Source organism: Mixophyes fleayi, chromosome 6 (genome assembly GCF_038048845.1).
Source record: "Mixophyes fleayi isolate aMixFle1 chromosome 6, aMixFle1.hap1, whole genome shotgun sequence".
Lineage (NCBI taxonomy): Eukaryota > Metazoa > Chordata > Amphibia > Anura > Limnodynastidae > Mixophyes > Mixophyes fleayi.
In genome coordinates, this window is record NC_134407.1 from 169,902,482 (window position 1) to 169,915,543 (window position 13,062).

Sequence of the window (13,062 nt, forward strand, 5' to 3'; positions counted from 1 at the left end):
AGGTGTGAGTGCATCTACACGCACAATGAGGGAAGACTTCTGGAGGATGACCTAGTGTCAAGAAGGACAGCAAAGAAGTCCCTTCTTTCCAGGAAAAACATCAGGGACAAACTGATATTCTGCAAAAGGTACAAGGATTGGACTGCTGAGGACTGTGGTAAAGTCATTTTCTCAGATGAATCCCCTTTCAGTTTGTTTGGGGCATCTGGAAAAATGCTTGTTCGGAGAAGGAAAGGTGAGCGCTACCTTCAGTCCTGTGTTATGCCAACAATTCTGCCTAAGAACACAGCCATGAATAAAGAATGGTACCAAAACATCCTCCAAGAGCAACTTCTCCAAACCCATCCAAGAACAATTTGGTGACAAACAGTGCCTTTTTCAGCATGATGTTGCCATAAGGCAAAAGTGATAACTAAATGGCTCGGGGATCAAAACATCGAAATTTTGGGTCCACGGCCAGAAAACTTCCAGACCTTAATCCCATTGAGAACTTGTGGTCAACCCTCGAGAAACGGGTGTACAAAAAATAACCCACAAATTCTGCCAAACGCCAAGCATTGATTAGGCAAGAAGGGGCAGCCATCAGTCAGTATATGGCCCAGAAGTTGATTGACAGCATGCCAGGGCTAATTGCAGAGGTCTTCAAAAAGAAGGGTCAACACTGCAAATATTTACTCTTTGCATAAACTTAATGTAATTGTCAATAAAAGCCTTTGACACTTATGAAATGCTTGTAATTTTACTTCAGTATACCATAGCATCATCTGACAAAAAGGTCTGAAAATACTGAAGCAGCAGAAGATGTGAACACCAATACTTGTTTCATTCTCAAAACGTTTGACTATGACTGTACAGCATACTTACCAACTTTAGAAAGTTGGTTTCCGGGAGCCTGCCGGGGGAGGTGGGCGTGATGAGGGAGGGGGGGATTGGGGGCTGCAAAATGCGTGTCATTTTTGAACCACCCCCGTGATGTAATGACGCAAACGACAGCAGGGGCGGGGCCAAACACTGCAATTCACCGGGAATTGCGGCGTTTGGGAACTAATTCTGGCCACTTCACTAGGACGTGGGGCACTTCCTAGTGAAGTGGGCAGATCCGGGAGATTGCCACACTCTCCCGGAAGTCCGTGAGACGCAGAATGCAGGAGTCTCCCGGACATTCCAGGAGAGTTGGCAAGTATGCTGTACAGTGTAACTCATCAGAACAGTCTTTCAGCCCTTTCAATTACAAAAATGTCTCAGCACTGGCAATTAATAACCATTTCTTAGACAACGTTACCATAGAAAGGCACCCTTTTCCTAGAAATGTATATAGAATTTAAATAGGCATTTACTGCACTTTGCATATAAATTGTTTCCAACCTGACATGCCAGGAAGTGGCAAATTAAATAGGCTTATTAAAATAAAAAGGGAAGCAGTAAAGGCAATGGTTCGTTATAAAATGTATACATTATGAGATGTATTATATATTTACACAACATGCCAAACACAAAATAAGTTAAAAAAAAAAATCCCACTAAAATCTATTCTAAATGTATAGGGTAATTAAACGACAACTATTATTGAATGAATGATCTAAATCCGTAATCTGCTGGCTGTCATGGTTCACAAATACTGCTTAATAGGCATCATTAGTATCCCAGCCACCTTGCAGGTATAAAAGAAGCCCTATTGATCTGGGTTTCCTTCCAATGCTTTTGCACCTTCTATTATCAGCAGCACAACGATCATTCAAGGAACTCACCCTTAAATATACTAGATTATATTTCCCCTACTGTACAGGACAATTTAAGCTACTGAAGTGCTCCATGACTTCGGCAGAGTGTTATACTGGTCACAACTCTCCAAGATTTATTCCAGCGTCCATAATAATTTACAGCAGTGGATGAGTTATTCCTTATTATACACAAGTTTACTGATGACCACTGGTCTTCGGATTCATGATGACAAGAGAGCCTGCCATTATTGGGGATATTACAGCAGTTTATACATCTATTAACTTTTATTGTCTATTAGAACTATAAAAAAAACAAGGCTGAATTGCATAGAGGGCTGTTTATATAGAATTTGTAATGGGGACCACACTACACTTTTCTCCCAGTAATTTAGCCGCTAGTATTTGTTAGTCGCTACATTAACATTTCCTTATTTCAATAATGATTTGCCACACTTCCACACAATGTGACTTCCAGCTCATCAATCAATTATTTTAATTATTTGTTCACCAAGTTCAAACAATTCTATACTCTGTTGAATAATGCCTCCTGTAAATAATTTGTGTAATTATCATCAATTATTTATATAGCGACACAAAAATGTACAAAGGATAATTTTAATTCACATCAGTCCTTGCCTCATTGGAGCTTACAGTCTAAATTCCCCATCATACACACACACAGACTAGGGTTAGTTTGATAGCAGCCAATTAACCTATCAGTATGTTTTTGGAGTGTGGGAGGAAACCGGAGCGCCCGGAGGAAACCCACAAAACACGGGGAGAACATACAAACTCCACACAGATAAGACCATGGTCAGGAATTGAACTCATGGCCCCAGTGCTGTGAGGCAGAAGTGCTAACCACTACGCCACCGTGCTGTACAAATGTTTTTGACATTTAGTCCATCCTTATTAAAAGAAACAAAAATAAAAAAGTGAAAAACTCACTTCTCAAAAGACCTTTTTTCATTTTGACTTTCATGACACTATACCAGTCATTAAACATTTGTAAATTTCAATAGAAAACAAATGACAAATTACAAAGCAATGAATTTACCAATCTGCTTAGAAATGCAGGACGAAGGACAAAGTTTCCATCTTGGAGGACTGGGGTCAGGGGCATGACTCCTTATTACAGAAAAGGAGGATTTCCTTTCTGTTTACTGCTGTGCCAAAGTAAGTACTTATACAGATAACAAAACCAGAGAAGAAAGGAACTGAACTTTAAACCCAAGAACTTAATCCATTTTCTGTAAGGATGCACTGAGCGGTTTATCCAAGTCCTCCTCAGATGAAAGGCCTGTAGCCTTCAAAGATATCCCATAGTCCAATTGTTTGTCAGAAGAAATAACACATCCTTAGACCTCTAAACACCATCTGCCCTTGTTACTGGAGAGAAGTAAATTACAGTATTGTAGACAATAACATGTGAAAAGTTGTACTGATGGCTGTCATTTTGTTACGTGTATTAGTTCTAGCTGTCTAAAGGGCATTTCAAGGTGCATGCTTACTCCACAATCTTTGGAAACACAGGAAAAGCAAAGTGCTGAGAATGTATTTGCAATGTAGTCTTACACATTTACTGTATATAAATCTTCTACTTCTCGCTTCTGTCTCTTACCAGCTTTATTACTATTATGGTAATAGGAATATCTACAAAACAAAAACCCTGAAGGCTTATTCACACATATGGGTGAAGCTGCATGAAAACGCTTTGGACACCTTATAAAATGATACAATTTATTGTACTGGTAGTACTTGTTAATTTATGTATCTGCTACACCCACAAGCCTTGAAAAGTTTTTTGCACACAGCCACAATAAAATATGCAAACCTTTCCATATGTTAATAAAATCAGATGCTATTAGTCACTGGTATATTGCCAGAAATGCAAATTATTTCCATCACAGCAGGCCACAATAAGAAAATTAATTACAGACAACTTTGTTTTTTATACCATTGGTTACAGTATGTCATTTTGTAAATAAGAACATGATTTAGAGCAATAAAGTTCTTATTTAAGTAACATTTTACAAGTAACAAGTTTCTGGCAAGAAAACTGGTTGCTTTTTTCAGTCTTAATGCGTTTTCCTACCAGAACAGAAGCAGCCAACTTCTGCATCACATGACCTCCTCTGCACAACGCAGGGAGGTCACGCAGCATACCAGAGGAGAACGAGGGAGTCTGTGTTCTGCCACCTACCTTTGGTCTGTAGAGTCTGCAGACTCCAGCTAGAACGGTAAGTGGGGGAAGTCTGAGGGGCATGGATTTTTGCGGTATCTATAGATATTTTTGGCTCTTAGTCTATGAATGGATGGCCACACCTGATTTATATTAAGAGAAGAGGAGAAGCCACCACGCCACTCACCACGACCCTGGTCCAATAATGTGTGGACTTGCACGTACCAGAATGACCTTCTAACAGTGCTAACAGTTTGTTGTTAAAAGAGAACCTGTTTGTTTTTAGCAAAATTAATTTCTACATAGAGCTCATTCCTTTTAACTTACGTATAAAAAAAAAACAGTTTTCTATGTTCCCCTCAGATAGGAGACAGCATAGAAACACATCTGATTCATGCCAGGTAAGTCCTCACTCTGTCCTAGATCACAGCTTTCCAGAAGTGAGCATAAACCTCTATACAGTGCGGACACCAAACACTGTTTTCCCATGCTCTTTTCCAGGAAGAGGGATCATAAACCGTTACCATTTTCTGTTTTACACAAACATGGTGTAAACGACTCTATATGAAAAATATTTCCACTAACAACTGAAAGGTTCCCTTTAAATACAGTGCTCAGCCATCAGGCAAAAAGATTGAAGAAACACTTTCAGCTTATCACACATGGAGCGATCGGGTCAGGCACATTGGTAGCCTTTTGACCACATTGCCCCAAAAGTGTTCAGTGTGTTCGGTCAAAAATACAATATATAAATAAATAACTGCACCACAGACGCAACCTTACAGGTCATATGGCATGGTCGCCAAGCTATCACATATTCGGGCGTATTGTACACAATAATTAGAATTGGGCGAAAAATGTGGTCTGCATTAGTACAGCGAGTCTGCAAATATTTATGTACAAAAAAGCACACTGAAAGGAAGGGGGTCACTAATGAATTTGAGGATTTACAGTCTAAAAATATAATATATATATATATATATATATTGGTGCAGACAACAGATACCACATAAAAGGGGGCGCGTAACCCTATTCAGTGTACAGTCACTAGGCGGGATAATTACACCCAAAGTCCAATGTATAGGAGGCAGCCAGTTCCAATACAGGTGGTGAGTCTGGAAAATCTATAAAGGAATAAAGGAAACACGGCGCCACATAGTGTATTACCACAATAAAATAATGTATTGAGAGAGTAAAGTGGATGAGTCAGATATACACTCAAAGATTATAACTTCTCTCCGATAGCGCTAATGAAACCGAAAGGGTGATTAGATATATACAAAAGTGACAGCACACTGTGTTCAATGCCACCAATGTAATCACCAATAAACATATATCTGCGTACCAGATGATAGATATCAATCAGCTCATATGTAGATCATCTCCTGATGAAGTCTGAACATCTAACCAGACGAAACGCGTCTAAGGACCTTTCCATCATCTGTTTGGATATCGTGGTACTAGTGTGGTGGGGGCGCTGCAGAGATCTACATATGAGCTGATTGATATCTATGCATACATCTCTGAATACATCCCAGATGAGTACCTAAAAGATACCAATATATGTTTGTTACCCTGTGTTTTTATGTAAGTGTGATACTTACTATTTTATTAGTAAAATCTGAGTTTTACAATATTACACTATATGAGTTTTTTTATATTGCTCCTATGATGCTGAGGTTCCAGTCCTAACAGAATTATACACTTGGATGAGTGAAGTTACTAGTAACAGCTGCTCAGATTTGGAGTTTTCCATTGAACTGATTCATACATCTTCTGGTTCTATCATCTGGTACGCAGATATATGTTTATTGGTGATTACATTGGTGGCATTGAACACAGTGTGCTGTCACTTTTGTATATATCTAATCACCCTTTCGGTTTCATTAGCCCTATCGGAGAGAAGTTATAATCTTTGAGTGTATATCTGACTCATCCACTTTACTCTCTCTTAATACATTATTTTATTGTGGTAATACACTATGTGGCGCCGTGTTTCCTTTATTACATATATATATATATATATATATATATATATATATATATATATATATATATATATATATATATATATATATATACACATACACATACACATACATATATATATATATATATATATATATATATATATATATATATATATATACACATACATATATACATACACATACATACACACACATACTGCTAGATTAATTAGCATCTGGTGAAATTCAACCTACTGTGTATGTTTGTATTGCAGAGAATTTAGAGGGTCAGCTTCACAGGACTGAATGATTGAACAATTGCTCTAACGTGCTGTTTAATATGCTGGCACTATATAAATAATGGATAGTAAATAATTTGAGGATGATAAACAGTAAGCATTTCTTGAGTGCTCTTACTCATGAGTGAGTTGAAGTGGCCATGTATTGCTCAGAAAGTATATCAGGCCAACATCACCCTCATCATTCATAAGTGACAGTGTTAATTTTCATTTTAGGTGGAAATTGAAACAAACATACCATCATCAGCATGTTGGGACACAAGCTTGTCATTTTATTATACAATATTATATCAAATATGATACAACCACCATTCTTGGAACCATGGGGATATAAATGGTCCTACATGTAATAAGTAACATTTATCTGTCTACACTGTGCAATGTCATGGAGAATTTACTGCAGGGAGATCTCATACCTACTGTCTTTATAATAAAATAAAAAGCTTCTCAGACATCTGTAGCTAAAAGCCAACTAAACCACAGCATTCACACACTACGAGACACACTATGGGACAATAAGCCCAACTCAAGGTATAGAGGTTTAATAATTAACCACTACTGAGAATGGGCCCCACAATTTAGGGCTTTGCTTACCCTATCTGATAGATAAATTACTTAGCTGTCAAATATGGACTTTGATCACTAAAGGGGGCGGTTGGATACCCTCCCAAATGTCTGTCCATCAAACATTTACCAACATATAAAACAGAATTACCAGAATGTCATGGATTCAGACCCTAAATAAAACAAACCCACCCCCCAAAAAATCCGTGAATAATTTAGGAATATATGAACACAACATACAATACATTGAAGGACTTCCTAAAAATACAGGGAAACGTACTAGCCTAAAGCAAACAAAAAAACAAACCGTTAGAACATTTATAATGTGTCACTGAAAGACCCAAATACAAACATGTGCACAGAAACTGAAAAATGACTAAAACAAATTTCAACATATTTTCCATCAGCCTAATAAGTACCACAAAGTCAAACTCAAGGACAACACAGATAGGATTTTTAGTTAACAATATAAAATTAGTGACCTCATTAATTATGCATACATTGAAGGATGTTAAAAGGTATATTTGCCAGCATTTAGAATCGATATGAAGCTTTGCAGGGACAAATGACAATACACCCCCAAATCACTGGACATTATTGATACAATAAAGCTGCATTTTAAACACAAATATAAAACTTGTACAGATTACAGACATGATAGTATAGCCATCCAGTTCTTGTGGCTCTAAGGGGGGTCAAAAAAAAAAAGACTCACAGGTACAAATGTTTATAAATTCAATTGACATTGGAGTCAGCTCATTTGTATGCTATTGACTAGTGTTAGCTGTTTTACCTTATTGTCTTTTATTTAGCAATGACAATTTATATTCTGAGATATTCTCAGTTTTGTCTGCTCCCCACTATGTATCCCTTCTCCTCATCCCCCTTTTTCCTCCCCCTTAATTACCAAAACGCATTAATAAAAATAGTTACATTAAAAAGAAAAGAAAGAAGAAATTGGAGTCAGCTGGCAGTTCTGGATGCTACCATAATGGGCTATTTAGAAGCAAGAGGGAGAACAAAGAAAAGCTTCCAATAAAAGTTTAATGAAAACATTGGAAAACACTATCAGGTTTTCAGTGGATGATCTCTACATATCAAACTTAAGTAAACCTAATTGTGAAAGACTCTAGAATGGATAATAAAGAACTCATACTAACCTCACAAGTTTATAGTACATGTTGAATGAAGACTCTGCTGCTGGTACCCCTAGGAGGCTGCTCAGTGTGCACCTTTACATCCTGATGTTATAGCCCAGCAACCTGCACCTGGTTACAGCAGGGTGTGCTAGACTGACTGCGAAGAACAGAGACAACTGCTCTCTATTAAACTAGAATGAAAGAGGAGGAGCAGACACTAAGCACACAGTGGGAGTAAACTGCACTAGATGCTGACAGACTAAACCAAAATATCCAACACCTCCACAAAGACAGCAGGACACATACCTATCGCCACCTCCCTAATACAGCCACAGAACACGTACCTCACGCCACCTCTCTGATACAAAAGACACCATGAGGAGGAGGTAGGTCATCATCATTGTATTATTTATAGGGCGCCACAGATTCCATAGCACTGGACAATCATTTCAGAAATGGCATACATGATAAAGCATGAAAAGAAGCATGAAAACAGTTATAAATAACAAATATATGAATACAATTACACGTGAAAAACGTCAGGTACAAATGAGAGAATGAGATGTCCGACAATACAAATATGGGCACGAACACAATGTCTGCGAGTGAACAAACAGCATAACACTTCCCACAAAATACAGCAAAAGACAAGACAAGAGAAGAGACCTACGAGAGAGATGGACAGTGAATGAACATGAGATATGAGTATAGAGCAGGGTCGGACTGGGCCACTGGGGGGCCCTGACCCTGATCGCTCCCCTCTTCGTTGGTTGGAGGAGCAGGTAACTTTTTTAAAAAAAATATAATATAAATAAAAAAAAAAAAAAATAGAAAAAAATATATACTCACACAACCCAACTCCTCTCTGCTCCGTTCGTACTGAATGTCGGGCGTGACGTCATCATGCCAGACATTCAGTGAGGAGTCGGCAAGAAGAGAGAAGACAGAAGAAGAGAAGAAGGAAGCCAATAGAAAAGGTAAGGGCAAGAACGGAAGCAAGGGGGAGTAAAGGCAGCATGGCATGGCAGCGAGTGTGAAGGGGGGCCAAAGCAGTATGGCAGCGAGTGTGAAGGGGGGCCAAAGCAGTATGGCAGCGAGTGTGAAGGGGGGATAAAGCAGCATGGCACAGGGTGATAAAGGGGGACCAGGAGAAGGGGGGAGCAAAAGCAGCATGCAGGGCACAGTGTGATCATAAGGAGACACAACAATGCGTGTGTGATAGCACAGCAGGCTTGTGGGAATGTAATGTGTGTGTGGTAGGTGGTGGCTAACTAATGAGTGCTATTTTGTTTGTGTGGTGACGGTGGGGGAATTTAATTTTATAGTGTGGACTATTAATTTAAGATGGGGTGGTTTGAGCGCTATTAATTGAATGCAGGGCTGAGTTTGAGGAGCATGATGTCTGTTTATTAAATATGAATATGAATTATTTAATGGTAGTGATGGTTGTGGGAAATAGGTATTTTTATTATACGTAAATGCTGGGTCTGTCTGGAGGGAGGGAAATATGTTTATTTATTAAATGGGAATACTATTACTTTAATGTTGGGGCTGGAGGAAGGCTGGTGGAATTTTTTTAATGTACCCATTTTTCCCCCCAAATAGGGCCCCCAACATTCCAGGATCCAGACAAGCCACAACTAAAGAAACCAGCAGCCACAGGTGGTGAAAGTGAGAAGAACAGGTAGGACAGTCTGTCAAATGTTCTGTATCTAGTGGGACAATCCCGATTTTTGGTGACTGTTCTGCCCAATCTAATCTGTGTATTCTTTACATATACACACTGCATTCTTTATATGCTACACTATAGTGCTAGCTGTCCTTCGTGGGCTGAGCACTACTCCCCTAGTGTCTGGTCTTGCCTCTTTGATGGCTGGCCACACCCCCTCTGGTGGGCCCTTCATGCCTCAGAAAGACACTGGTATAGAGCACCCTGCCCGTCAGAGCTTCCATTCTATATTAAAGAGAGAAGAGCTAGAATAGGAGCAAAAGGGCACAAGTGAAAGATGGTGGATGGAGGACGTAGAGGGAGTGGACATGAGGGTCTAAAAAGGGGTAGGCAAGCATGAAGAGGATGGTTTCTTGGGAGTGTTTGAAGGATTGCAGGTAGGGCAAGGCAAAGAGTTCCATAGGTTGGGAACAGGTTATTAGAGGGGAAAGGGAGGCGCAGGTCAGAGACGGAGTGGAGCGGTTGAGCAGAGTTGTATCTTTGGACAAGGTCAGAGATATACAGGGGGAGGGGGTTTGAAATTAGTAGTCCAGGCGGAAAATGATGAGCGTTTTAGTTATTTTTTTTTTAGTTAGGAAGGGCTGTATTTTGGCAATGGCGTGGAAGAGGCGGCAATATTGAGAGGAACTGGATGTGAGGAGTAAAGCAGAAGATGGAGTCCTGAATGACACCAATGCAGCAGGCATGGGGAACAGGGAAGAGGGTGATGCTGTCAACTGAATAAAGTGGAGATGTTGCTTATAGCAACCAATCAGATTCTAGCTATCATTTAATTAGTACATTTTACAAAATGATTGCTAGAATCTAATTGGCTGCTATAGGTAATATCTCCACTTTTCAAACCCGCAGTTTAGTAAATATACCACTAGGACACGTACCTCTTACCATCCCCCTAATACAGACACCAGGATACAAACCTCTCAGCCTCCCTAATATACAGATAACAGGACACATACTTCTCACCACTTCTCGAATACAAAATGTGCCAGGATATGTACCTTTGTTGAAAAAGAGTACTTAAAATGCAAAAGATTGTTTATAAACTAACCGGTTTATTATAGGGTATTTTTTACTAGAGATTGCGTTTTGCCCTATATATCAAATCACCTCCAACTATAGCTTTCACTGCCCCCAACGGCATTAAGATTTGCCAGCAAAAGCCTATTTAACATTTAAATACAGCCGCAAACCTTGTCCTGTTACCACCATCTCAGGATGGTGGCAGCAGAAGAAAAATCAATTAAAAAAAAAAGGTTTTACTATTGAAATTAAAACTATTTATAATATGAAAAAAAAAAAATTTATTTTTTATTTTTACACAATTCATTCATTATTATTGTATTTATTTTTTTTAATTTGTGGAACTGAAAGGCCAAGTCTGGGTTTTCAGTTCTACTGCCCAGTGCGCACAAACTTGCCAGGTCATATAAGTGCATATCTCCTTAGACTGGCCCGACAAAACAGTAAATTAACTCTTACCGTTCCAAGCCAGTTTCATCCAGGCAGCAGAGTATCGCTGACCTGCCTTGGTGAGATTTTACAGATTAATTTAGGTGACAGAAAATCACCTATCATTGAGATAAACTGTGATAGATAAGCCCTAAAATATATTGATAAATAGACCCATAAGTCTGTTAAAACAGTCATAATAGATTGTACCTATCTAGACCAGTGCAGGGCAACCAAAGGCCCACAAAAGTCACATGCAGCCCATTTAACCCAGACTTACCGACTTTTCATACCCTCCTTTCTGGAAGAAGGTATGAAAAAGATGTAAGATTTGCAACATCCAATGGGCAGGGCAAGGTGTATGAAGACACAAATCATCACTCCCCTGCTTATCCAGTGTTCACTGAAGAGGACAGGGTTCTGATGACATAATTTGCGTCTTTATGACATGTCATCACCCACTTTATTAGCAGATTACTGGCCTTCAGCTTGAGGTATCCACTAGAGTATAGGAGGTCTCCCAATAACACAAGAGTCTTTTGGATATTCAAGGAGAGTACACAACTATATTATAACTACATTTAATTTTCTTTGGTTTAAAGTATCCATACAGTCTAATCAGTGATTGCATGGGAATGTCTTCTTACCAGTTTACCTAGCCAGCTGTTTGTTTATGCCCTCCATACACTAGGTTAACAAACAGTTCATGCTGCTGTTCTGACCTCATAATGTGAAGTGATGCTTTTATACAATGGCAATAAGTGGCCACCTATAAGACCACAAGGACATTTAAAAGGCCTCTGAAAATAGCCAGGTTTCACACCATTAATCTAGAACAGTGTTTCCCAAACCCAGTCCTCAGGGACCCTAACAGTGCATGTTTTCTAGATCACAAACAACAACTATATCACCTGTGGATCTCTCAAAATGTGTCAGTCAGTAAAGACTACACCTGTGCTCCAGCAGAGAGAAACCTTGATCTAGACCAGGGGTAGGCAACTTGCGGCTCTCCAGGTGTTGTGAAACTACAAATCCCAGCATGCCTTGCCACCTATCTGCTGGTTATCTACTGGCAAAGCATGCTGGGACTTGTAGTTTCACAACACCTGGAGAGCCGCAGGTTGCCTACCCCTGATCTAGACAGTACCAATAACATGACCCACTTACATACACTTGCTGAAAAGCAACGTATGAGTTCTTGAAATGTATATTAACACGTTGTCAACTATGCAATACATAGACATCAGGACACATATCTCAAACCTTCTAATACAGACATACGGACTTCTCTCAACCTCTGAATTTGACTTAAACATACATATATGAAGCACATGCACCTACACCCATTCAGTCATCTCCTTGTGATATACAAACATCACACACAACCCTCTCCGTGTCATGTATAAAAAAACAGAGCTGTTCTTGTTTCAATCTGAAGCATCTTATAGGTACAAGACCTAATTCCTGATACCGTGCCCAGGATTTTCAATTGTGTTCTCCTATTACACTGCCACTGAGAAAGGAGACAGAGAAAGTATCACGTATTTGCGACTCTGAAAAGTCTATTCCCAGTCAAATGCTAGTAACGGAGTGTGAGATATCTCATCATCATGTTTCTACAATACCCATTACTTCACATTTCAATCTCTGTTCTTGAAGAGAAAAACTTTGTTTATTCACTTAAAAACAAAAACAAACAAAAAAAAAGCAAAAAACACATTTGCACTGTAAAGTCAGGAGTACAAAAACATTTTGTATCTCGCAGAAACTAAAAACATAGCAACTCTAAACCGGCATCATTCAGATTTTTCTTTCCAAAAGTGTCCATTATCTGAGAGCTGCAGAACATTACTCTATCCAAAACTTGACACATTAATTTTACAGAGCACCTCACAAATAAAAACGTCTCCTCTTAATTTTGGAAGTCTCCCTGACCTTCCTGAAGACGACAACTATGAATAAAAACAAAAAACATTTACTTAGATACATTACTTCCTGAACATCTGCAG

At 39.0% G+C, this 13,062-nt stretch overlaps 1 protein-coding gene across 4 annotated transcripts in view; it reads right to left on the reverse strand.

Annotated features, from left to right (window-relative positions):
- The window catches only part of LOC142094735 (trafficking kinesin-binding protein 1-like), a 49,100-nt gene extending 41,085 nt beyond the window's left edge, over positions 1–8,015 (reverse strand). For all 4 annotated transcript variants that reach the window (XR_012677703.1, XM_075177164.1, XM_075177167.1 and 1 more), the window contains exon 1: positions 7,897–8,015. Coding sequence is in view for 3 of the 4 variants with exons in the window: in XM_075177164.1 (XP_075033265.1) it covers positions 7,897–7,916 (20 nt within the window). In the remaining variant the exon portion in view is untranslated. The remainder of the gene's footprint in view (positions 1–7,896) is intronic.
- Positions 8,016–13,062: the final 5,047 nt, after the last annotated feature.